The 25386-nt window shown below is 35.0% G+C and overlaps 4 protein-coding genes and 1 pseudogene across 5 annotated transcripts; all 5 read left to right on the top strand.

The window, feature by feature from the left end:
• Positions 1-711: 711 nt before the first annotated feature.
• On the top strand, positions 712-4575 carry LOC130433149 (uncharacterized). The gene is made up of 12 exons (XM_056762869.1): positions 712-805; positions 1224-1398; positions 1495-1587; positions 2109-2228; positions 2321-2443; positions 2648-2770; positions 2868-2909; positions 3032-3112; positions 3594-3650; positions 3731-3937; positions 4067-4186; positions 4304-4575. The coding sequence occupies exons 2-12, from the start codon at positions 1225-1227 to the stop codon at positions 4367-4369; spliced, it is 1206 nt and encodes a 401-aa protein (XP_056618847.1). The 5' UTR covers positions 712-805; position 1224; the 3' UTR covers positions 4370-4575.
• Positions 4576-7078: 2503 nt separating this feature from the next.
• Positions 7079-15062, top strand: LOC130433137 (1-phosphatidylinositol phosphodiesterase-like). The gene is made up of 3 exons (XM_056762856.1): positions 7079-7191; positions 12416-12468; positions 13175-15062. Exons 2-3 carry the CDS (start codon positions 12428-12430, stop codon positions 14016-14018), a joined length of 885 nt encoding a protein of 294 aa, XP_056618834.1. The 5' UTR covers positions 7079-7191; positions 12416-12427; the 3' UTR covers positions 14019-15062.
• Positions 15063-16098: 1036 nt separating this feature from the next.
• On the top strand, positions 16099-16820 carry LOC130433337 (1-phosphatidylinositol phosphodiesterase-like; annotated as a pseudogene).
• A 2005-nt stretch (positions 16821-18825) lies between these two features.
• On the top strand, positions 18826-20194 carry LOC130433272 (1-phosphatidylinositol phosphodiesterase-like). The gene is made up of 2 exons (XM_056763061.1): positions 18826-18886; positions 19318-20194. The coding sequence occupies exons 1-2, from the start codon at positions 18846-18848 to the stop codon at positions 20171-20173; spliced, it is 897 nt and encodes a 298-aa protein (XP_056619039.1). The 5' UTR covers positions 18826-18845; the 3' UTR covers positions 20174-20194.
• Positions 20195-20578: 384 nt separating this feature from the next.
• Positions 20579-23253, top strand: LOC130432435 (uncharacterized). 2 transcript variants are annotated; one of them, XM_056761780.1, is made up of 7 exons: positions 20579-20788; positions 21664-21846; positions 21956-22069; positions 22243-22299; positions 22401-22583; positions 22783-22902; positions 22995-23253. In XM_056761780.1, the coding sequence occupies exons 2-7, from the start codon at positions 21673-21675 to the stop codon at positions 23046-23048; spliced, it is 702 nt and encodes a 233-aa protein (XP_056617758.1). In that variant the 5' UTR covers positions 20579-20788; positions 21664-21672; the 3' UTR covers positions 23049-23253. The 2 variants fall into 2 exon arrangements, with proteins under 2 accessions (XP_056617758.1, XP_056617757.1); XM_056761779.1 differs by having other exon boundaries at positions 21639-21846.
• The last annotated feature ends 2133 nt before the right edge of the window (positions 23254-25386 follow it).

The raw sequence follows: 25386 nt of genomic DNA, 5'->3' as shown, positions 1-25386 counted from the left end.
GAAGTTTTGGTTTATGTTTTATATGTTGTATATGTCTTCGTTCTCGTTTGTTCCCTCATCTGGGTTGTTTTGCTTTGTGTTTGTTAATAAAGTTATTTTTTCTCCTGCACCTGGGTCCTCATTTGCAACTCATGACACAAGAGTAATGATATGCATTCCTTGGGAGTTAAAATGTTTTACTATAACATCCATTAACTGTTAGAATTGTAGATGTGTATATTTATCCAGTGATATTTGAAGATGTATTAATAAACCTAATTCAAAGTATATACAATATTTAATATAAATATATTGTTTAACAATGTTTAACAGCTTACATTATTTTATTTAACGATTATTTCATTTAAAAGGTTAAATAATAGAGTTAATAATAACATTTATTGTGAATGCTGAATGTAATTGTAATATTGCTGTAAAATTATAATATATTATATGTAATATGTGCTTCCACGCCCACTTGACGCTCATCTAGAGTGCAAACATGTCTTGCTTAAAACAACCCCTAAATCTTAGTAAAAGTTCCTAAAAATGAACTAACCCTGGAACATAATAGAGTAAGTTGCTTCGGTTCCTTACAGACCCTAAAATTACCTCAGTTTTTGGAACTGAAAGTTGGGGTTATAAACTAGCTACACGGGTAGTCACATGACCAGCTTTCTGGAATACACCCCTGGGTTCTTCAAAAGAGAAATAAAAAGGAAGTCTGACATGTGCATTGCTGTACGATCCACAACAGTTCCGGCTTAAGCAGAGCCAGGCAGAGTTTAACTCATTGTTTGCTGCAAGTTACATACAATTACCTAAGGTATGTGTACGTTTACTGTTTTTCCTAATATCCGTAAATTTGACATGCTATTGAAACGCATTAAAGTACAGTTTGCGAAAATGAAGCAGACCTATGTTACCAGAATTTCAACTGCTTAACTCTTGCAAACATAAGCAAGATTTATAAAGCATGTTTTCTTCCTAGAAGAGCTTTGAAGCAGTCAAGAAAACGACAGTCAGCAATACTGTTTAAAAGCAATTTGTTAGGAAAGAAAGAACAAGAGCTTTTCATAACTATTGTAAAGAAACTTTCAACGGGGTGGAATTTCTTTCATGCGAGCTTCCATTGTTTCTGCCTAACATGATTTCCTTAAAGAATATTGGTCACATGCTTCCTTCATTTGAAATTGTGAAAATACATGTGGACTTCGATCATTTTTATCCGTTCAAATCTTCAGGATGTCCCTGGTAGTATCTCAGGGTGAGGATGAGACGGTTATCACCATCAAATTAAACCCCAAAAGCAAATGGCCCATTTGGCTTCAGTTTCTGCGCAGATTCTGCTACAGTCCAGAACATGATATGTCTCAGGATATGAAAGGAAAGCAGACTGACATCCAAACAGCCTTCAGGGTGGGTTAGAGAGACATTAACTGTACCTTGATCGATCTTTTGGATATTTGTTCAATATCATCAGTTTGAAAATCATGTTGTTCCCTTGTTTGACAGATTGTACAGATAGTAGTTACAGTCATGAATTTGGCAGTAGGTTGTCTCGGATTTACTTTCTTTTTTATTGCTTCATCTTGGCTGAGGGACATGGTAAGATTAAGTTATCTCTTCCTTCACAAATGAGAACATTTATTTTAAAAGTTGGTATATGCGACAATTTTATATATGGTTTTGTACATTAATGTTTCCTAAATGCATGTAGAAATATGACTTTTGTATTTCTTTAAGTAAATCTGAACTTGTTTTCTTTGCAGTATTTGAGTTCTGAAAAATACAGAGAATCTTTTCTGTTATTTTGACCTGTTTCTCAGTTCCTTTTCTGCAAATAAGTGCAAATGAAAAATTATTTTTATTTGAAATTTGGAAGAAATATTGTTTGTGTTCACAAATTAGAATTGTACCTAAATAGTACATTTTAAAATCATAAAACGATATATTGTATATACCTTTTGGAAATAAATATATAATATTATATAATATTTGTGTACATAAATGTATCAAAATTACATGTAAATTTTAAAATAAATTCTTGTTTGTATATTGTTTATGTGGTTTGACTGGTTTCATGGGCATCATTCTCTGGAAGTTTACGCATGGTTTCCCACATCTAGGTGACTTATGGAGAACTAGATACAGCTTCAATAATTTTGTCAGTTCTTCAGTTCTGTGTAGCTATTGCTTTCTGCATTTTGACTCTGAAATCTTTGTGCAAGAGAAGTGGGGGTGCAAAGGTAGAGTATTATCACCACAATTACATCCAGGAATCACATCCAGCGTGATCACGATGTGTTTATGTAAGGCTGTTCTGTGTGTGATTTTGCAGTCAGTGAAGCACACAACATCAGAAGCTGCACCTGGAGAAGAAGTGCAACGTTCAGCGGCAACGTTCTGTTTTCAGCATGCAAAATTGATTCTCAGCCAGATCAGAAGTCTTATAGTGTGTGAGGTGAGGGGGTCTGGGGCGGAGGACTGTTATCCCACGTGAAAAAACTGCACTTTAATACGTAACGTTTAAATGTACTTATTGCGCTCTATTTTTGCACACTAATTTTGTGCGTAATATACAAAAAATTACTTTTTAGTACTACTTTATATAATTTCAACATTTATTCAGCATTATATCACCTGAATGACTTTCTTTCCTCTGCAGAACACAAAAGAAGATATTTTGAAGAATGTTGGTAACCAAAAACCACTTGTACCCATTGACTCTTATTGTATGGGCATAAAACCATTTATTCTTGGCCTGGTCAAAAGTCTCAGTGTGTGTGAGGTGAGAGGGTCAGGGTGACTGTTATCACCTCATACATTCATATAACCTATAGGTTCTGTTTATTTTGTGCTTCAGTCCAGTGTGTTCTATATCTTAGGATATGAAGGGAACATTTACAGACACTCACACAGCTCTCGGAGTGAGTTTGGCACGTTGAGTATTATTTTTATATTTTATTCGATTATCAAGCTTAACAATGTAATTTTAGACCAGTTATTTAGTATATATAATTGATGCACATGTTGTTTTCTCGTGTCAAAGGTTGTACAGATAATAATTGGTGCTGTGAAAATGGCATTATGGTGTTTTGGCCTTACCTTATACATTTGGTTTGGTCCTATGGTAAGACATTTCTCATTCTGTTCTTCAATTCAATATTGTTTTTGGGTTATTATCAGTTAATGCAATTAAATATTTAAAACTCTATAATCAATGAATGGAGTTGAATCAAAGGCAAGTGGCTTTCAGAATGCTTTATATTTTGCATTTTAGTATGAAAGGTATAGTTCACCCAAATATTATTTCCACATTTTTTTATTATAAACTTGAATGACTTTTTTTAAAGAACACTGAAGAAAATAGTTATTAACCAAACAATACTGAATCCCAATGACCACTAAGATATCATCAACATTTCTTCTTTGTGTTCCACAGAATAAAGATTCAATGTGAGGGTGAATAATATTTTATTTTTGGGTGAACTATCCTTTAAATGTATTTCCATGTGCTGTTTGGTAACATTAACAAACCAGTATTGTATGAGAGCAATAAAATAAAAATTTAAATTTGTGGAATGATTGTTAATTGTTTGCTTTCCCTTTAGTTCCTTGTAGCTGGAATCGTGTGTATTTTTGCAGTGAAGTTTCCAAGTCATGTTTTGGTAAGTGCATGTGAAGTATTTTGAGGATTTTCACAAATTTTTTAAAGGTGTTTAAAGGTCTTATTGTATGTGTGTTACAGCTGGTCATCGCAGAGATTCTGAACATAATCGGTGCTGCTCTGTCGATCACAGCTGTTGTGCAGCTTTCAGTGGAACTGACAGTAATGAAGAGTTCAAATTATTATGAAGATTGTTATCCTCCTTTTGCCTACAGTCACTTTAGAACAATTTCCCATGAAGAGGGAAATAACATTGACGCCTGTATTCATTACAAGAACTTTAGTAAGGTAATGGTTTTGTTTGTTCTCTGTGGTGTTATGTGTTTGCATTGAGAGCATATATAAGTTGTATTACTTTTTTTTTTTTTACTTATAATACTACATACAGATATTGCCTTTATCCTTCTTTTCTTTTAGGATTTTCAAGGAGGCATACATATCATGATGACTGTATTAGCAGCTCTTCAGTTCTGCGTAGCCATGAGTTTCTGTGCTTTAACTATGAAAGCTTTGTGCAAAAAGGATGGGAGTCCAAAGGTATTCCATCATCACTCCAATCACAACAAGTCACATAGTGATCACATACACTCCTCAAAAACAACAACAAATCACATCCACTGTCGCTCTGTGATGATGTTTTCTTTGGTTTTACAGTTTGTTGAGGAGCCACAAGCCCAAAAGCCACTCATGCACGCTGAAAAGTCATATATTGTTGTTTGAACATACTATTGGAAGTAACTGCTGTTAACTCTCAATGAGGAGGAAAAGGGAGTTATTTATTATAAGCAGATTTCCACCAGTTGAAACATCATAATCATATCGTTGATGTAAAATTAATGTATGTTTTTTTAAACTTTCTCTGAAATTTTTGTTACTTAAAACCATACTTTGGGCCTGTTTTATTAATAAAAGTCTACAGCACTTGACCACATTTGTGTATTTAGTTATTTATTTTGATCAGATCTTTTTTTATCACACAGTTGTATACAGTCGGTTAGGTACGTCTAGGATAGAGGTCCTCTACTGTTTAAACTGACAGAAATCAAAGTTTGTCTGATTTTGACTTCAATATAATGCATACTGTATGTGTGTGAGAAGATATTGCATATATTCACCACCAGGAGGCGTCTTCATTCTTTTCACTGTTGTAGACGCGGTGTTTAGAAGGCACTGGCGAAGCTGAGGAGGATTTCCATCTGTCATTTTTCAACTAGATTGTAAATTAGAGGCAGTAAAATAAAAATGCTTGCTTATAAATATTTAATGCATTTAATTATTGTTCATATGGTATACCAAGTAAAATGGAAGCATAAGGACAAAACAGGCCTAATGTTATCTGTGGTGCACGGGGAAGACAGGTATAGGCTACATCACAGACAAAGCTGTGAGGATTTGAGGACAAATCCAGATTTAGATTGAGACTGAGACTGCCATCACGATAATTTCAAGATCTTTTGTATCAGAAGTGTATCAAGTAAGTTAGATAATAAGAATGACCTCACCATGCTCCTTCTCAGTTGTTGCGATAGTCGAAATAGGAGTCCCCCGGTTTCCTCCAGGGCAAGGCTTATTGGTGTGACAAGACAGACAAGGTGCACAAGGTCACAAGGTCTTCTTTTAAATATAACAAAATGTGTATTTATTCCAATGATTTGATCAAAGTGATAAGTCAAATCTAATTTCACAAGTCTAGTTATAATTAATACATTTAAAATAAATAGATGTATTTACATATCGCTTATAATTAAACTATATTTGGAGTTCTATACAATGCATATTTCTTTATATTATGCCTAAAATGTGTTTAATGTCACACTTGATGAGGATTCTTTTGAATAATATGAGTCTTTTAGTGCAAGATATTTAAAGTGTATATACATACTTCGGTGTATCTTCAGTTGGACCTCAGCACTACTGCTGAACAATTAAAGTGGATTAAGTACAAAAATTGTTGTTTCAATTTAGTAGACTTTTTTGTATACAAACACCAATAGTACAAATGCAAGGTATTGTTATTAAGTAGCCTACATAAATATGGATATGGATATCGCTCCACTGCATTAATACAATTAAATAACTGATCCGTCACTTAATTAATAAAAATAAGCACAGAGTTAACATTACATTTATAACAATTGATGAATAAATACTTAAATGGAAAGAAGAGCTGTATTTTGATGTGTGTATGGCAACAATGATGTCTAGGCAACAATGGCCACTTCCATTTCCTGTTAGTCATCCCAGTGTGTGCATATTCTTTTTCTACACACTAAAATGTATATACTTTTCCATAACAAAAAAAGTACATACTATTAGCGCATAGTATAAGTAGGCGAATTGGGAAGCTGCTGGCTTGATGAAGCAAATGAACCGAGCTTCGGACCCAAAAATAATAAGAAGAATGCAGTCCAGTGAGGCCACCCAATCCGTGAGTCAGCTTTCCATCCCAGCTGTTTTTTTATTGCTCATGTCTCAGTCTGTCTTGTCTTGTTTGTGCCTTGAGGAGCATCAGGTTGCTGCTCCTTAGGGCGTGGGTTCTGCGTCATCTTGTCGTTTGTTTCTTTGTCTTGTGGCAGAACCAGGACAGGATCCCTTGTTTCTTGTAGAGAGAGGTTTTTGGGCCTCTTTGTACGCCATACTCTCTCTCTGAGTCTCGTCTGTGTTTCCCGCCCTTTCGTCTGGTTATTGCCTGTTAATTAGTTATGCCCCACACCTGTCCCCTACTGATTATTCTCCCTATTTATTGACCTCTTGTTTCTGGTTCATTGTCTTTTGTTCGTAGTCATTTGTCACACATTGCTTGTTTCTTGTGGGTGAGTTCCTGTCATGTTAGTAAGTTTAGTCTTATGTAGTATGTAAAGTGTATTTAGTCTAGTTCTGTTAGTTTAGTTAGTCTTCGTTCCTGTTGCTGTTAGTACCCTTTATGTTGTTTTAAAGCCTTGTGGGTTTTTGTTTCCTATTTTATATTTATTATAAATGTCTGCGTCTCGGTCCTCTGTCCTCACCTCACCCCGAACCTTGACAATTTTTGATTAGAGGATAAATAAAAGAGGATGCTTCTGGCACGTTTCAATGTCATCATTTGGCATTTAAAAAAATAGCAACAAACACCGTACCGTGGGTGGTTTACCCAGGTATTGTCGTACGTTGAGGTTTTGATATCGTTAAATCTCTATAACGTAGTGTTTATTTTGGTTAAATTTCATCAATTAAAAACTGCAATTACTCCATGTGTTATAATACCATATATTGTCTCTTATTTTTTTGTATATTTATCCATTTTATTCATATATTTTTTACTACAGAAACCACTGCCTTTGTAAAGCTGCTTTGTAACACTGCAAAATTTTGAAAAGTGCAAAATAGATAAATTGATTGAACTGAATTAAATTGAACGGACAAATGTTAGTGACACGTGAGCTTTTTAAGTTTCAACAGGAACAAGAGATTTGCTGAAAGAAACCAAACAGCTCCACCTTCAACAGAGCAGGACAGAAAGTATCTTCATTCTGGGCTGAAAGTTACCTACAATTATACATAAGGTATGTTTCATACGTTTGTCAAACCTCTTCATATCTGTGAAATTCACAAGCTTTTGAAAAAAAATACAGTGATAAAAATTGAAGTAGAGCTGTGTTACCTGAATTATAACATACAGGTGGATTTGTAGCATGTTTTCCTCCTACCAGAGCTTTGTTGCAGCCTACAAGAATGAGAAAAATATTTTATCATTTGTAAGGATAGAATAAACAAGGTTTTAAAATGTTTCAGTACAATCATAAAGAAACATTAAACTGTGGGGGATTTTCACATATGTGAGCTTTGCTTGTATACCTGCAGAACCTGATTTTCTTAAAGAATGCTGATCATATGCTTTCTTTTGTTTCATGCAATATATTGTCATGTCGTGCGTACTTAAAAATCAAGCTATGACTTAAATTTTGGAATTAAATAAAACCTCTAAAAGACTAGATATGCAATTAATTTGTTTTCCATTTGCATCCAAATGCAATTAACTAATATTATAGTTTCCAAATGCAGGATTACCCGTAAATCTTTGGGGTATAATATTTTGATAGTGTATGTTTTGGGCAAACAATATTGACTGGTGGAACAATTAAATAATTGTTTATAAAAAGATCCACGTTGTTTTACAGAAGCCTACAGTTTTCTGTAACACAGGTCACTATTCAGGTGACTTTTGTTTGATAAACATATAAAACCTGTTCAACAGGTTCTTCTTTACACAAGATATTTGTAAAAAATGCATTCAAAGGCAGTGCTGTTGTACTTGAGTCCGGACTCGAGGTGTTTCTATAGAATCTGACTTTTTTCTATAGAATCTGACAGATGAACTGCAATGCATGCTGGGAGTCATGAATGAGTTTAGTACAATAGTTGTTGATTGTCTCTATTTTCGAGTTTCATTATTTCTGATGTCTGATTGATTCACCAATTGATTTTTTTTGTGTGTGTATTTTCTGTCAATTCTAAGTATAATAAGCCATACCACTGCTTTAATCTCACACAGTACTCATAAATCAATAACACAATGCACTCATGAGTAATTATTTAGATAATTCCGCAAAGATCATTATCACCTGATCCAAATAGATATTTTCATTGCCTCAACAATTGTTTTTTAGCACACTGTTATAACAGACAATGAAAACGTTAAAACGCAAGAATCAAGAGACCAATTGTTATTATCCTGCCCCTCCTTGTCTTGGTTTTCGAGTCTTCTGGCAGGATCATGTCAGAACCATGTGTTTTATGTGGAGAAAGTGCATGGCATTGTTTTGGTTTTTCCTTTACCCCCGCCCCCTTGTTTCTTCATCAATTCCCCATTAGTGTTTCATCCCTCTCACCTGTCCACCCAGTTCCCCATGTAGTGTTATCCTTGTCACCTGCCCGTCTCCATTCAATTCAATTCAATTCAAGTTTATTTATATAGCGCTTTTCACAATGTGTATTGTTTCAAAGCAGCTTTACAGGGGCAAACAGGAAAAACAGAAAAGGTAAAACACAGCACTGTGCATGGTATTTACACAACGAGTAAGATTATTCTAATAAATGATATCTAATTTCTAAATAAAGAAATAAATGCAGTCTCCTGGTGAGCAGGCCAACACTGCCCTGCTGTGGCGAGGAACCCAAACTCCCATGATTGAACCATGCTCAGCCGGGAGGGCCAGATCCCCTCTGATGTGTCATAGCTGCACTCAAACTGCTGACATGTGATTTCAGTTTTAAGCATTTAATACCAAATATTGTAACTTCAGCATTAATAAGACAAATAGTCCGTCTTGGCTCTTGGTTGGGGATGTAGTGGTCTGAGCTGGGATGGTCCGATGGTCATATTTCTCTTGGCTGGTGGTGGAATTGCCTTAGATGGAGCTGGGATGGTCAGTCAGTCTAAAGCTGTAGCTGGCATAATCTCAAATTGGGGATGGGCATCTGTCGGTCGTCTGGACATGGTGGAACTTCTTCCTACCTCGGGATGGGCCTCCCGAGGCAGAGGCAGAAAGAGAATAAAGAGAATAATTAGCGTAGCTGCTGTTCATTAACTATGCATTAAGTGAAAGCTTGGCTGAAAAGATGTCTCTTTAATCTAGATTTAAATTGGGAGAGTGTGTCTGACCCTCGAATAGTATCAGGAAGACTATTCCAGAGTTTAGGTGCTACGTATGAGAAAGCTTGTCCCCCTTTGGTGGATTTAGTTATTCTAGGTGTTATCAAAAGTCCTAAGTTTTGAGATCTCAGCGAGCGTGATGGGTTGTAACGTGATAAAAGCTCTGTTAAATAAGTAGGGGCTAAACCGTCTAAGGCTTTGTAAGTAATTAAAAGAATTTTAAAATCAATACGATACTTAATGGGTAGCCAGTGAAGCGATGTTAAAACTGGGGTTATGTGATCGTATTTTCTTGACCTAGTAAGAACTCTGCCAGCTGCATTCTGAACTAAGTGTAGTTTGTTTATCGATGATACAGGACAACCACTAAGTAGAGCATTACAATAGTCAAGCTGTGGGGTCACAAATGCATGAATAAGCTTTTCTGCTTCAGCAACACATAAAATATTTCGTAATTTGGCAACATTTCTAAGGTGGAAGAAGTTTGTTATTGTGATATTTGAGATATTTGAGATATATGTGATTTTTAAATGACAGGTTGCCGTCTAATATAACGCCTAGGTCTTTAACTGTATTTGTTGGAGTAACAGTGCAGCTTTCAATTTGCAGGCTGTAATCAGAGATATTCTGTTTACTTGATTTTGGTGCAATAAGTAATATTTCTGTTTTGCTAGAGTTTAAAAGGAGGAAATTACTAGTCATCCAATGTTTTATGTCTTTGATGCACTCTGCCAGTTTGGATAGCTTAAAGGAATCATCTGGTCTTGATGAGATATATAGCTGAGTATCATCTGCATAACAGTGGAAGCTAATTCCATGTTTTCTAATAATGTTGCCGAGGGGCAGCATGTATATGGAGAAAAGCAAAGGTCCTTAAACCCATCCATGAGGTAATCCATAATTTACTTGCGTAAGATTTGACGATTTCCCATTTAAATGGACGTATTGATATCGGTCTGTTAAGTAAGATCTGAACCATTGTAGTGCCTGTCCCTGAATACCGGTATAATTGCGTAAACGATCTAAAAGTATTTTATGGTCTACAGTATCGAAAGCAGCACTAAGGTCAAGCAGGACTAAGAGTGAGATGTTACCTTTATCTGAAGCAATAAGGAGGTCATTTGTAATTCTAACGAGCGCAGTTTCAGTGCTGTGATGCGGTCTAAAGCCAGATTGAAACTTTTCGTTCATGTCATTATTTTGTAGGAAGGTACACAGTTGAGTTGACACTACTTTATCTAGTATTTTAGACAAGAGCGGGAGATTTGAAATCGGTCTATAGCTTCCAAGTTCATTTGGGTCTAAATTTGGTTTTTTGATAAGAGGCTTAATTACAGCCAGTTTAAAGGGTCCTGGGACATGTCCTAGATTAATAGACGAGTTGATTATGTTACAAATGGGCTCAATTACAGCAGGTAGTAACTCTTTTAATAAAGTACTCGGAATGGGGTCTAATAAGCATGTCGTCGGTTTGGATGTTGCAATAATTTTAATTGAATCTTCCTGATTTATAGGAGAAAAACACTCTAGCTTTTCTTTTTGGGTGACGGTTGAAACTAATTCTTCCGACACACTTGGAGGTTTGGTTTTAGCTATGTTGTCTCGTTTTTTTCCGATTTTCTCAGTAAAAAACTTCATGAATTCATTGCTACCAAGGTGAAGCGGAATACCAAGGTCAGGTGGAGTCTGTTTGTTTGTTAGTTTAGCAGTTGTACTAAATAAAAACCTTGGATTGTTTTTGTTAGTTTCTATGAGGTTACGGAAGTGCTCGGCTTTTGCTGCTTTGAGTGCCTTTTTGTAACAGCTTGCACTCTCTTTCCATGCAGTTTTAAAAACCTCTAATTGGGTTTGTTTCCATTTTCGCTCCAGTTTACGCGTTTCTCTTTTTAGGGCGCGAGTGGTGTTATTATACCATGGTGCTATGATCTTTTCATTAATCTTTTTTGACTTCAGAGGTTCGACCGCTTCTAATATATTAGAGAAAATAGTGCCCATGTTGCTGGTCATGTCATCGAGCGATTCTATATTAGTTGGAAAGGTTATTAGAGGAGTCAGATCTGGCAAGTTCTTTACGAAACTATCTTTAGTAGTTGAGGTGATTGTTCTACCCTGTCGATAACGAGATATACAACTGATTTTCTAAATTTTTTCAACATTAATTGTGGTTGCAAAAGTGATGTTGCTTCAATGCAGTTAACACTGAAAAGTCTTTATTTGACTTTACCTAAATTAAGATTGCTATACCTAAAGTAAATAAATAACTTAAATTGATCTTCTTTTGATCATTACAAGTGTGGTCTTGAAGAGGATTCTTTTTTTCTGTCTGAACGTCTCATTTGCACTCGGTCTTTACTTGAACTCGAACCTCCAAAGGTGGACTTGAATACAGCCCAATTCAAAGGTTACACTAAATAAATAAATAAGCACGAAGTTGAGTCAGACCTTGATTTTGCAGATTATATCACCCTATTGTCGCACAGGCAACAAGATGCACAGCAAGTAGAGAAAGTTAATTTACAAACAAAATAAACAGAAATAAAACCGAAACCATGAGGATTAACAGCCTTCAACAGGACCAAATCCAACTACATGGTATGGACATTGGTGATGTTGACATGTTCATTTACTTGGTAGTGTGGTTAATAAGGGCGGAGGATGACATCAAGAGACGCACAAACAAAGCTAGACATGCTTCCAACACTTCACGGCCCATTTGAAACTATAGACTTCTCTCTCTAAGCAGAACAAAGTTCCACAAAGATAGAGAAGAGTGGGCAGGTCAAGACAGACATGAAGATGGTGCACCAAAGCTGAAATGAAGGCAACTGGATAATTGTTGGCCCAGAGACGCTCAAAACGGAGTTCGCTTGGAAGACTGTTGTTGAGGCCCTATGCTCCCTCGTGGAGTTTGCGGAATAACACGTCAATTTAAAAGTTTGTTCAAACTACATTAGCATCAAGTGAACTTAAATGTAGCAGTTTAGGGAGGCCCCGCATTACTCAATTAAATTAGGGTTATGTGTTTACTCAATCGATAAAGTAATAACATATAAACTAAAAGCATGGTTTCATGTGAAAATTTTAGCAATCGTAATTGTGGAAGTGTGTTCATCTGCATTGTTTTTTTTTCCTAGGTAATAAAAAAGATGAAAACTACTGGTACATTACTGTGGATCCTGTTGCTTCAGTGAGTATAAAAACAATAATCAAGGACATGTATTTTATTTTTTATGTTTTTTCCCACAACCTGGTGAGCAGTTTGGAGTTGGGTCATTTAAAAATACAATTAGGCTAATTTGACAAAAATGTCATTTAACTTTCACTTTAAATACTTATTGACACAATAATGAGGGATTTAATGTGGTCCGTGTTAAGCCTTGCAGTTTTTCCTTCCATTTACACCATCAAAAAATAAATGTTTTTTTTTCAATTCAAATTGAAATGAAACTGTGAGACAATTATTTGCTTGTAAAGTGCTTCTGATAAATTAGAAAATGAACATGCCAAATTTACATTTGATTTTTTTATGCACATTGAAGATGCAAAGCTTTCAAACCAATGTTGTAAAATATATTTGTTTTGTTTATTTGTTTTTACTTTTATTCGTGTTAAACTTTGGAGCATTAACATACTTTTTATTTTTGTTTCGTTAGCAAACAGAAAAAATAATAAGGCTGACAGCTGTGTTATAGTTCCATTGACGTCTTTGTTTTTTAGCAGCCAATGTAATTTGATCAATGTGTCATTTTGCAACTGTTTTCTTTTATTTTTCCTTGTCTGCTGCAAGAAGTTTTAACATAAAAATGAACACCAAAAGAATCAATTATGATTTTGTAGTCTTTGGCATACAAATGTATTTGACATTGTTGACCTGAAATTTAGTTTTATTTCAGACTGCAGAAGAGTCTTGGTCAACTTCAAGTATTTAATGATGAGAAGACACTCCATCTCCCTGATTCTTACAACATTGGCTGGATGCAAACTCTCCATGATGACAAGTCAATTTCTGACATCACCATTCCTGGTACCCATGACACCATGGCTCTCTATGGAGGACCATTAGCAGAATGTCAGGCATGGTCACTGATGGACCAACTAAAGTCTGGAATACGTTATCTGGATCTTAGAGTTTCTGAGTACGACTTGCATATTATGCATGGAATAACTTACCAACATACATCATTCCCTGAAGTTCAAAAGACAATCAGGGATTTCTTATCTAATTACCCCACAGAGATAGTGCTTGTCAGCGTAAAGCCTGCTTTTTTCTTTGAAACCAAAGTTACAGATTTGGTTAAAAGAGAGATTGATTCTTCTATTAGCTGGGTCAGTTCATCAGTACCAAGAATTGGTGAAGTAAGAGGAAAGATTGTGTATGTTCAGAATAGCAATTTTAGACTGGGTGTTCCTCTTTCTGAAACGGATGAGGATGGTGACTATAGAGTAAGTCGTGTTGAAGAAAAGGAGGAGAAAATTAAGAATCACTTGAATCATGCTCTAGAGACATGTAGAGATGGGTGTGTTGTTCTGAGCTTTTCAAGTGGCACAGGACTTGGTACATGGATGGGTGCATTGAGGGGTTTAACCCCAAAAAGAGTAGCAGAGGAAATTAACCCTTTTCTGTATAATTATTTGAATGAGAATGCTAAACCACAAGAGCCCAAAACTAGTTTCGGGATTATAGCAATGGACTTTCCAGGCACTGATTTGATTCAAAAGATCATTTATCTTAATTAACTCATAAAAATACCTCATTATAGGAAAGGAGAGCATCAAACAGACATTCAAGTTACATTTAAACTGGTATAACTCTGTGTATAACACAAGGGCTGCAGTTAGAGGACTTTTATCCAGACCAGTCAATTCTTCAACACTGACTGGATCAATCACTTGGGACACAGGCATCCCGGTTGGCAGGCTGGAACCACCTTTCGCCAAGTGGAGTGGGTGAAGATAGACAGTGAAAGTGGGGACACAAGAACAGGTCATAAAAACCACAAACCTCAACACTTATAAGGTTGCAAAAACACACAAACATAACCTTTGTTTGGGACATGGTGATAAGAAGACGGACCCAAAGTCCCTAACACTTTTCATCATTTGTCAGATAGAAGTCAAAACTCGCTCTTGGAAGAAATTTCACATGAATAAACATTCAATTTATCTCGGTTTGAGGGTGGGGGGATTTGTATATGCTAACTGATGGAAGGCGGTGTGAAGAGGGTTCACTGTAAAAAAATTGGGATGGGGCACCAGAAATATACAGTAATAATAACCTGTTTTGTCCTGTTGTGAAAATTACATGTTTTCTTATAAATTTGCTGTCTCTTTCGGTAATTTACCAAAACAGTACAATTTTTGGACACTAAACTTGAAAAATATTTTCTTTTGCTCATAATAACACTAAATCAAATGCATGATTTTTAAAATGGCCAATGCAAAATATTTTATGACTGGTTATTATGACCGTATCATTTTATCAATCTTATTTTATGATTATATGATTTTTATAGTTTATTCTATTTCGATACACTGCACAATGACTTTCTTGACCCTTCACGTCAGTAAGTAGGCCCCCTGCTTGTTTGGTTCTGAAATATTTTAAGTTTCAGTATGAGTCTGTTTATCGTAAAATTACATCTGACTAGTAACTATATGAAGTCTTTCATTAATCCAATCCAGTTAATGTTTATATCAGCATATGTTCATTAGTTATCTGTCTATATAATATATATTTGTTTCCTTATTAAAGTTGAGAATAAATTGAGTCTCTCTATGGTTCTTCTGGTAGTGTAAATGGTGCATTATCACACATCAAGGGCAGTGCAGAGTATTCGGACTGCACGGTACAAAAAAACCCATTATCATTGCTTGTTTGATTCAATACCATCTACACATTACCCGAGTGGGTTTCACAGCTGTAGCTGTTTTTTATTTACATTTCAGGTAAGTGGTACTGAATAAACTATTTATTATAGATCACATTTATGGAAGGTATTTTATTGTGTTACAAGTTATATGTCCAAGGAAACTAGAGATGTTTAATTTAAGGAAACATGGCTTTTTATTCAGTATTTAATTAATAAAAAATGTAATGCTAAAAAGCTGTATTACTATTATGAATTTTCAGATTTCACTTTGGTGCCAGCATGCACTTATTTTCAAATATATGTTAAATTAGCTAATGCAGCTATAATGTTGTATTAAGGTATTGCTTAACAGGTGAGGACAAAGATGAGAGTTACCGGACATTTCTGTGCATCCTGCTGCTTCTGCGAGTATAAAAACAACAATGAATGTATTCAATTTATTTTATTTTCCAAAAGCATTTAGAAATATATTAACTATAATTGAAATGTTATTCAGTTTTTACATTAAACACTTGTCTGATATTTTCTGATATGTTCTTGAAAAGCCAACTGTGTTTTCATTTAAGTTGAATTTGATTTTTGATTTAAAAAATTTGTGCAGCGACAGATGGTAACTATATTATATTTCTTCATTGATGTCAATGTAACAGCAGCCATATATTAAGACGAAACGTGTTTTTGCTGGCAATGCTTAAGCCGTTTTGCAAATATTCAACCATATTACTTTTAATCTTGCTTCCACATGTTTAAATAAAAAATCAGCATACAAGAGAGAAAAAAAGATTTGTTATGCATCCTTGACATCTGGTTAATATGAATGACTAACCATTAACATTGTTAATCTGATATTCTGATATAATTTGACAGACTGCAGAGAAGTAGTTGTAAAGAGGAATTTAATGATCAAAAAACTCTACCGTCTCCCTGATTCTTACAACATTGGCTGGATGATAAAGTTCATTTCTGAAATCACTATTCCTGGTACTCATGATGCTTTGGCCCTTCATGGAGGACAATTGGCAGAATGTCAGGCATGGTCATTGGAGGACCAGCGAAATGCTGGGATATGTTACTTCGATCTGAGAGTTTCTGGAGAAGGTTTGAAAATTAAAAATGGAATAATTTACCAACATACAACATTTCCTGAAGTTCAAAAGTTTTATCTGACTACCCAACTGAAACTGTGCTTGTGAGAGTAAAGCCTGTCTCACTTTTTAAAAGCAAAGTTCCAGATTTGGTTAAAAAACAAGATTAATAAGGCTATTAGCTGAGTCGATTTTTCAATGCCAAATATTGGTCAAGTAAGAGGAAAGATTGTTTATGTTCAGAAAGACAACTTTAAACTGGGTGTCAAACTTACTGAAACAGATAAAAAGGGTGACTATAAAATAACTGATGTTGAACAGAAGAAAGAAAAAATTAAGAAACACCTGAATCAGGCTAGAGAACCATGTAGAAATGGTTGTGTTATTCTTAACTATTCAAGTGGCACAGGCATCGGTTCATTGAAGGGTTTAACCCCCAAAAAATAGCAAAGCAAATTAATCTTTGGCTGTATACTTATCTCAAACATGTGAATACTGACAACCCCAAACCTAGTTTTGGCATCATAGCCATGGACTTTCCAGGTGTCGATTTGATTCAAACGATCATCAACCTTAATCGTTGAGGCTTTAAACCATTTGATTCGATCTAAAAACTGTGATTTCTGTTATTATCTCAGTAATAGAGTATGTGCATTCACTTGCCACTCTCTTATTGTTTTATTTTATACGCTCAAAATATTTTCATGCCTAAAACTGTGTCTTATTTATTAGTTCTTCTGTCTGGCTGAACAGCAGCCTACAGAACCATATTTATATTTTTGCCTTTCTTCTTCATTAATAATTCTCAACTCAACCTTTATTTACACAGGGCTTTTTACAATTTTCATTGTTACAAGGCTGGGCATGAAAACAAGTTGACTGTAAGCAATACATTAAATTACACACACACACACACACATTTAGAACGTATTGTCATATATATGTATATATATATATATATATTATTTTTTTAACAAAATAATTAAGGTGCGCTCTAAGTGTCACTGTGAATTTTTGGCTTGCAGCTCAAAAATGGATTCTTCTTAATAATAATAATAATAATAATTATAATTTAAAATACATAAAATAACTCAATAACACAAGTCATGATTTTCAGACAGAACCAAGATGCAGACAGCACTACGAACTGAAAAACTTTATATATAAAAAAAATCACAAGTGGGGAAAAAACAAGAACAAAACACAACACAACATTAAAACTCAAAATTAGAAACTGCGGGGGTATAGCTTGACTCAGGGACAGTGATCAGGACAATAATACAGCGGGTAACACATCAAAACAAAACAGCAAACACAAGGGCATTAAATTGGGTGATAAAATGAGGGCCTATCAAAATAGGCAGGTGGGGTGAAACACTGGCGGGAAGCCGGACGAGGAAACAAGGGAACTGGGTCAAGATAAGAAACAGGAGAGCACAGGGCACATAGAAACAAACAATGGAAATTTCTTTCTGACACAGAAGGTAACAAACACGAAAGACACAAGAAACGAGGCTGCCATGACCCTGTCCACGAGAAACTAGAAAAATCACTTGACTAGAAGGACAGGATCATGACACAACATGAATTTAATGGATCCAAGACATGATCGTAAGACATACACATGATTTTCAGCAATGCATGTGTCTATTTTATAGGGATGATCGCGTGCCTCAAGATCTTGCGAGATTAAAGCGTGACAAGATTTTGAGGGTGAAATTAAACATATTTTAATTAATAAGTAAAACGATTACAAGGTTGATTTCAAAATGTACCGTTTTTTTCAATTTGTGATTTTGAGTTGAATAAAAGATTACTTTTTTCATCATAGGGTGTGAAAAATCTTATCTTGTCTCATAAACCCAATCTCATATCTGTCTCACCCCTTCACTATTTAATCATTTCAGGTGAGCCGACTGAAAGAACATTCATTGACTTGTAAATACATTAAGTTCCCAGAATACATGGGGAAAGTAAATGTTGAAATTATTTGGGGATCACCTTTATTATAAAGAGGATGGTACAGAGAGACACAGCAAGCGATAGGGGAGGAAAGAGGCATTAGGACTGAAAGAAAACTAGAGGCTCAAACTCAGGTCATTCAAAACGATCTTGTGCCATACTATGTGCACAAAGCACAGCTCCAACAGTGCTTTTTACTTTTAATCTGATTCTCTGGATCATCCTCAAATTCAAACATGTCCGTCATTGTAGTGTTTGGTCTAATAATTGTGACAGAAGTAAGAGAGGTCAGCAGATTATGTGCATACACTCTACAATCATTATAAAGTCAATAGTAAATCTCTTTGTTGAGGGTGACCTCTAGATCTAATACTACTCCTTCACCAAACACTGATAAAATAACAAAATTAATCTGAACACGCCCCACAGCCTTTCTCACCGCTATATAAAAGATCCTTTCCTTGTTGGTATTATTGTTCGACCGAGTAAAAGTGGTTGTCCATGAAGTGTGAGGTAACTATTTTGTTTCTTATTCAAAAGGTTACAATTAAACAATTTCTTTAATGTGATGTATGTTTTTTCTTCTGTATTATTAAAAGAAAGATTTCTAATTCATTGTTTCTGCTATATGCATAAAGGAGATTAAGATGGTGGTTAATGGCAAGAGTCTGTTTTTCCTGATGTTTCTGTGAGTATAAAAAACGATTCTAGATGATTTTTAATTTTAATACATTTTTGGATTTCTGAAGTTTTTATTTTCAGGAGAAATTTTTTAGTTGTATGTAATTTAGCAAAAGTTTTATTTTCTCGCAATTTCATTTTATTGTTGCACAGAAGAAATCGCTGAGATGAAGAGATCTCAGTAATTATTCTTTATCTATTTTTTATGTTTCATATTTTTATAGCAACTACAATGACGTCTTTTAACTCGATTTAAAAAATGAATTCATTTCCTTTTGACATTGTGTCCTAGAACAATAATCGAGTGACTTGAGTACAGATAAGGTTGTCAAACACTTTTCATTGTGCGCCATTGTAGTTTGTTTACCCATTCTAACTGGAAGAATGGCCTTTGTGGCGAGAACATTGCTGATCTTATGCTCTGATTTTACTTCACAGTTTTCTTAAAATCCAGGGTCAAGAACGAGCCTTCAATGACAAGATGACTCTCAGTCTCCCTGATTCCTACAACATTGGCTGGATGCAAACTCTGGATGATCACCAGTTAATTTCTGACATCACCATTCCTGGTACCCATGACACCATGGCTCTTTATGGAGGACCGGCGGCAGAATGCCAGAAATTGTCTCTGGAGGACCAGCTGATGGCTGGGATACGCTACTTGGATCTGAGAGTGTTTGCTTCTGAAAAAAAGTTGTATGTCATGCACGGAGTGATTTATGAACATTCATCATTCCCCAAGGTTCTTAAAACGATCAAGGCATTTCTGTCCGAATTCAGGAGTGAAACGGTGCTCGTCCGAGTAAAACCTGACTTGTTTGATAAAAGCAATGTTCAGGTGCTGATTCAAAACATGATCGAAAATGACAGCGATTTCTGGATTCAATCTTTGATACCAACTATGGGTGATGTTAGAGGTAAGATTGTTTTTGTTCAGAAAGACAGCTTTAAGATGGGTGTCCCTCTGTTGGAAACGGACACAAAAGGAGATTATGAAGTCACTCACGTTGAAGAAAAGGAGAATGACATTCGAGAGAATCTGAGAAAAGCTAATGAGTATTGTGGAGATGATCTTCAAAGTTCTGTTGTTCTGACCTATTCTAGCGGCACAGGCATTGGTACACTGGGAGGGATGTTTTTAACACCAAAAAGAATAGCTAAGGAAATCAACCCCTGGCTGTATGGATATCTTGATGAGGTGTCGTCTAAAAATCCTAAGATTTGTTTTGGTGTCGTAGCAATGGACTTTCCGGGCTTTGATTTAATTCAAATGGTCATTAATTTCAATAACTAATGTTCTCGCTAATTCTGTTTTATTAAGCCAATAACATATTAACATGTCATCGCTGAGTGTTCATCACAATGCAAATCTGATTACATTAGACTATTACATAAAAAAGTAGTTTTGAGATAAACTATCATTTGAAAAATATCAACTTTGTAACTATTTTGAGCTTTAAACCTTAGTTAGATGCAGCTACTCTATTTTGACATGATTTAAACATTGTTGCAAATGTCTTCAATTTAATTTTATGTTTATAGAAGAAAATTCCAGTTAATCTAGAGAAATAAACATAAGCATCCATAAGTATATCTCTGATTTGATTCATGTGACGCTGTTTTAACTCCCTCTGGTGTCAAAGAAGGAAATTACTAATTGCTGTCAAACAAATAGTTGAACAATCAATGTCGTGACGTCGATTACCGTAGCTGAAGTCACGTGACTTGCTCGACGGACTTCTGAACAGGGCTTCATTGAGGGTACTCTTCTGGATTACGTATTTACCTTAAATGTATTAAAATATTGATTTTTAATCAACTTGACGGACATCACATGGGAAATTTTAACAAATAACATAGCGTGACCTACATCTCGACAACTTCCTTGTTCAGCAGACTGAACCTGCAGGTAAAACTTCCTCATACGAAACTTTAACAAAAGCTGTTGAGAAACAAAATGTTACACATTTCCACGTATCATGTTTAATTTATAATTTCACATGCTTTATAAACCAGAGGTTGTGAGTTAACTATAAAAAGTATGTGTTTGAAATGCAATTCATTACAATTTCTGTTTACACAATTGTATATATATTACATTTTACACCAAAACAGTGTCAGCAAAAACATTTGACACAGCAGTTCCTATTGTGAAAGCTAACCAAAACTATATGTCTAGTGACAATATGCCCAATTAGGGATGTAACAATATAAAAATCTCACAGTTCGACAATACCTCGGTATAACACCCAATGTACGGTATTTATTGCTATATTTTAAATGACAAATTATGATTTGGAAACATAAAATAAGAATACTCTTTTCTTATCCTTAGAGGTATGAGTCATATTATGAGATGGGTCAAATGACCTAAAAATCACTTTTATAAAATAAAATAATTGTACCAGATGGACATTGACAATGGCAAAATCTACTATTTTTTCTAACTTTCTTTATTAGGCCCAGAAGACCTATTGTTTCATACACTCGTCATGTAACCACGATAATATTGAGCCCGTTTTTCTACTGCGATATCACGGTATCGATAATGTTGTTACATCCCCTTGCCCCATTAATATTTTATTTAGGATTACTTAATGTAGGACATGTTTAAAAAAATATTGGGCTAGACAATAAATCCCTATTCAGAACAATTTTTTTTTCTAAATAATATTTTGTGGAATAAATAATGTGGCAGATAATAATACTTTGTTTGTCCTTACTGGTTGTTGTTGTGGCCTATTACTACCCGTGTGAAGGTGAACTCCACTTCTCTCCGTTTAGAGCTTCAGGATGTCTCTGACAATGTCTCAGGGTGACGGTGTGACCGTTATCACTTTCACCCCAAACCCAGAGAGCAAATGGCCACTTATGTGTCAGATTCTGGGTAACTTGTGCTACAGTCCGGTGTGTTCCGCAGCTCAAAAGCTGAAAGGAAAGCTGACAGAAACTCAGACAGCTCTTGGGGTGAGTTACTGTTACACAAATATAATTTTGACTTATTATTAACTATAAGATGAATCTTTTCAGTCCTGGATTGGTCAATAGCTGTGCTATTTATTGTTTTACTCTGCAGATTGTACAGATGATAGTGGGAGTCATCTGTATTGTGTTGGGGGCTATTCTTGAAGGCAACAATATATTCAATAACCTCATGGAAACTAAAGCACCTTTTTGGCTTGGTGGTGTGGTAAGAATCATCTTTCTCCTCATCCTTACCTTGTAAAACAGGTCATGTAGTAAAATAAACGTATAAAGTAAATGGTCGATAGTGACATTTAATTAAACTTTTTGTGAGCATTTAGCTTTCAGAATGGCTCTTAATTTGAAGTATTTTCAAGTTTTTGATTATTTGCCTTTTAGTTTCTTGCCATTGGAATCGTGTGTATTCTTGCTGCCAAGTTTCCCAGTCCTTGTCTGGTGAGTGTCCATCAATGCCATAACATACATTTTTATGAGAGGGTTTTATTGTCCATTCGGTTTTCTCAGCGTCATCAGTTCATACTATTTGTGTGTTTCAGCTGGTCATCGCCGTGAGTCTGAACATGGCAAGTGCTGCTCTAGCAATCACAGCCGTCGTTCTGTGTTCAGTGGACCTTGCAGGGGGGAGCAATCAGAACTGTGATTATTATGACCATTCAGGTTATGAAGATAATAAGAAGCAGCTCAAAGAAAACTGTCTGTACTACAAGCATCTCAATCAGGTGATTTACTTTGTTTTCTGAAGATGTTGTAAGATTTTGTTGAATCAGAGGTCCTTATAACCAAGCGTCCAGTAAATAAATTTGTACTAGCTACCTGTAATGTTTTATTGAAATGACCACTAAGGGTACGTTTAGATTCACATCCATACATTGTGTGCATACGTAGCGTCTATTGACACTGATGGTTTTCCTACTCTAGATGATTCTCGGAGGTCTGGATATAATATTGATAGTTTTGGCAGTTCTTCAGCTCTGTGTAACCATCAGTTTCAGTGTTCTGACTCTGAAAGCCTTGTGTAAGAAGAGTGGGACCGCCCAGGTATTGCATTTTTACGACAATTAAAACAACCAAACGTATCCAGGGTGATGATGACAATTCTCAGTTGTGTATGTTTGTTTGTGGTTATACAGGAACCACAACTTCATGAGCCGCTCCTGAAAGGTGCCGCTGCCAATCCTGTTTGATAAAGAGACACAATGTATTCAATTTATTGCAACACTTGACAATGTTAAAAGCACTCTCATATGCAAGTCATTCGTGATGCTTATATTACAAATTTTAAAATAATCATTCTTGAATTCTACATAACAATTTAAATTTACTCAATAGATTTTCTGTGGAAACCTTAAGCTCATAATTTTAAATAAACTTTTATCTCATTTTGTTTGATGCTCGTTTTCTTTTTTTATTCTTTTGATGTCAAACAATGGTTGGAGAGCCCCATGCATCACCACCACTGACCCTGTTGAAGACCCTTATAATAGGTTTATATAATAATTAATAATCAATAAAATGGTTTAATCAATTAAACCACCTGCTTCACAAAATAAATTTGGTGTTTTGACATTCACACATCTGCTGCTCAAAGATGTCTGCAGAATTGGACTTTAAAAGTAATGGCTTGCATTATGGGTTTATTGTATGTTTTGGGGGAGAAATCTAAAAAGTCATTGACCAGCCTAAACCTGATTAAATTGATCAAGCTATGAACGTAGATGTGTACAAATTGACCTGAAAGCAGTTATACCCTGCTGCAAAATAAACAAAAAGCCTAAACAAATGATTAGAAATAATTTTAGAAATCTCCTAAACCACCAGCTGTTTACCATTAAAGCTAGCCTATTACAAATTTGTTTTTTTTTTATGGTTTAATAGTGCTCCATTGGTGTTTATTCACCAGATACTGTGGACATTTAGTAATTTAGCAGACACTTTTATCCAAAGCGACTTACAGAGAGTTCAGGGAGCAACAAGGCGATATGTCATACAGGAGCAATAATACAATAGGTGCCAATGCCAAGTCACTAGTTTCAGCAAAAGCCATACCTTTTGAGAGAAAGGGGTTCATTTTTTTCTCATTTGTCTGTCAAGAATTCAACACAGAACAATAAAAATAGGTAAAACAAAATGATATGGCCCTAATTGATCCATTTGTATATAATACTAATGTCCTGTGTTGTTAACCAGTCTGTGATGATCTGCATTTGTGTTTTTTAAAGATGATCACCCAGCCCAACTTTAATAATTACTATAGTAAGGTTCAAACACACACATTTTACTGCAGTTTACTATAGGCCTAGTAAATACTATAGTATAAGCTACTGTAAACACTGTCTTTATGTGGACAAACATTAGTATCCTTTGTTGTTAACCAGTCTATTTATGTGATGGTCTGTGCATTTGTATTTTTTTACAGATGATAACAGACGTTTTATACTTTTGCTACCTGTACAACTGTTTGGCCTGTGCTACAAAACTTCAAACCTCTGCAGCACTGCGTAGTGCTATTTAAAACACGAAATGTACAACCCTGTATTTCAATTCAGATCATGGCTTGAGATTCTTTGTTATGAAGATCTTGATATGCTATTTTGGGAAGATCGCCCAGCCCTAGTTTTCAGTCACCTTAATCACCATTTCTGTGTAAATGGACAGATAAAAAGGCCTAATTTTTTGCGTTTTCAGTTGAAAGTATTTAGTATTCAGTATTTAGAAAGTAAACATTGTAAAAGTTAGCAGTGAACAATAAATGAAACATCAAATTAATTGTTTTTTATGAGATGAAAAATGTGAACACAAATAATTTATGAATTTTATATTTAAAGCAAAATAACATAAAAAACTTCTACATAATTTTTTACAGAATAATTTCCACAAATTAAGTTTTAATGGTTTTGAGTAAAAAACACAAACTATATTTACAAACACATCAACTGCATGTAACAATAAATAAAGATCAACGAACGTTCTTCTACTTCTTCTTTTTTTTAAGACCTGTTAGTCTGCCTTTAAAATGTCCACCTCCACTCCATTTATTATCTTAAATTAGATGCATCTGTTTGAGGTCGTTAGCTGCATAAAGACACCTGTCCACCCCATACAATCAGTAAGAATCCAACTACTAACATGGCCAAGACCAAAGAGCTGTCTAAAGACACTCGAGACCAAATTGTACACCTCCACAAGGCTTGAAAGGGCTATGGGGAAATTGCCAAGCTGCTTGGTGAAAAAAGGTCCACTGTTGGAGCAATCATTAGAAAATGGAAGAAGCTAAACATGACTGTCAATCTCCTGATTACTGTAAAATTAGATAATTTGCTGTCATGGAAAATAATCATAAAATTGTAATACCATGTATGTACCATCTTTAAAGTATTATAACTTCATGTATTTAATTGAAAATTAATAATTTTTTAACAGATTTTTATTTTTCTAAATTTTAATTATGAAAATGTTGGGCCTACAATGCCCATTCATTCTCTGTATTTTTAATGCCCATTTAATATCTGTCTTATGTATTTC

This window comes from Triplophysa dalaica, chromosome 12, assembly GCF_015846415.1.
Source record: "Triplophysa dalaica isolate WHDGS20190420 chromosome 12, ASM1584641v1, whole genome shotgun sequence".
NCBI classification, from domain to species: Eukaryota; Metazoa; Chordata; class Actinopteri; order Cypriniformes; family Nemacheilidae; genus Triplophysa; species Triplophysa dalaica.
Note: the sequence above shows the minus strand (reverse complement) of the source record. Positions and strands in the feature narration are given on the sequence as shown.

Bases quoted from the DNA above. Each gene is read 5' to 3' on its own strand.
- LOC130433149 (XM_056762869.1), top strand. From the start codon at position 1,225: ATGTCCCTGGTAGTATCTCAGGGTGAGGATGAGACGGTTATCACCATC. The intron at 1,588-2,108 runs GTAAGATTAAGT...TCCCACATCTAG, and splicing joins CATCTTGGCTGAGGGACATG to GTGACTTATGGAGAACTAGA. The intron at 2,771-2,867 runs GTGAGAGGGTCA...TCTATATCTTAG, and splicing joins AAAGTCTCAGTGTGTGTGAG to GATATGAAGGGAACATTTAC.
- LOC130433137 (XM_056762856.1), top strand. From the start codon at position 12,428: ATGAAAACTACTGGTACATTACTGTGGATCCTGTTGCTTCA. The intron at 12,469-13,174 runs GTGAGTATAAAA...GTTTTATTTCAG, and splicing joins CTGTGGATCCTGTTGCTTCA to ACTGCAGAAGAGTCTTGGTC.
- LOC130433272 (XM_056763061.1), top strand. From the start codon at position 18,846: ATGGTGGTTAATGGCAAGAGTCTGTTTTTCCTGATGTTTCT. The intron at 18,887-19,317 runs GTGAGTATAAAA...TTTACTTCACAG, and splicing joins CTGTTTTTCCTGATGTTTCT to TTTTCTTAAAATCCAGGGTC.
- LOC130432435 (XM_056761780.1), top strand. From the start codon at position 21,673: ATGTCTCTGACAATGTCTCAGGGTGACGGTGTGACCGTTATCACTTTC. The intron at 21,847-21,955 runs GTGAGTTACTGT...TTTACTCTGCAG, and splicing joins AAACTCAGACAGCTCTTGGG to ATTGTACAGATGATAGTGGG. The intron at 22,903-22,994 runs GTATTGCATTTT...GTGGTTATACAG, and splicing joins AGAAGAGTGGGACCGCCCAG to GAACCACAACTTCATGAGCC.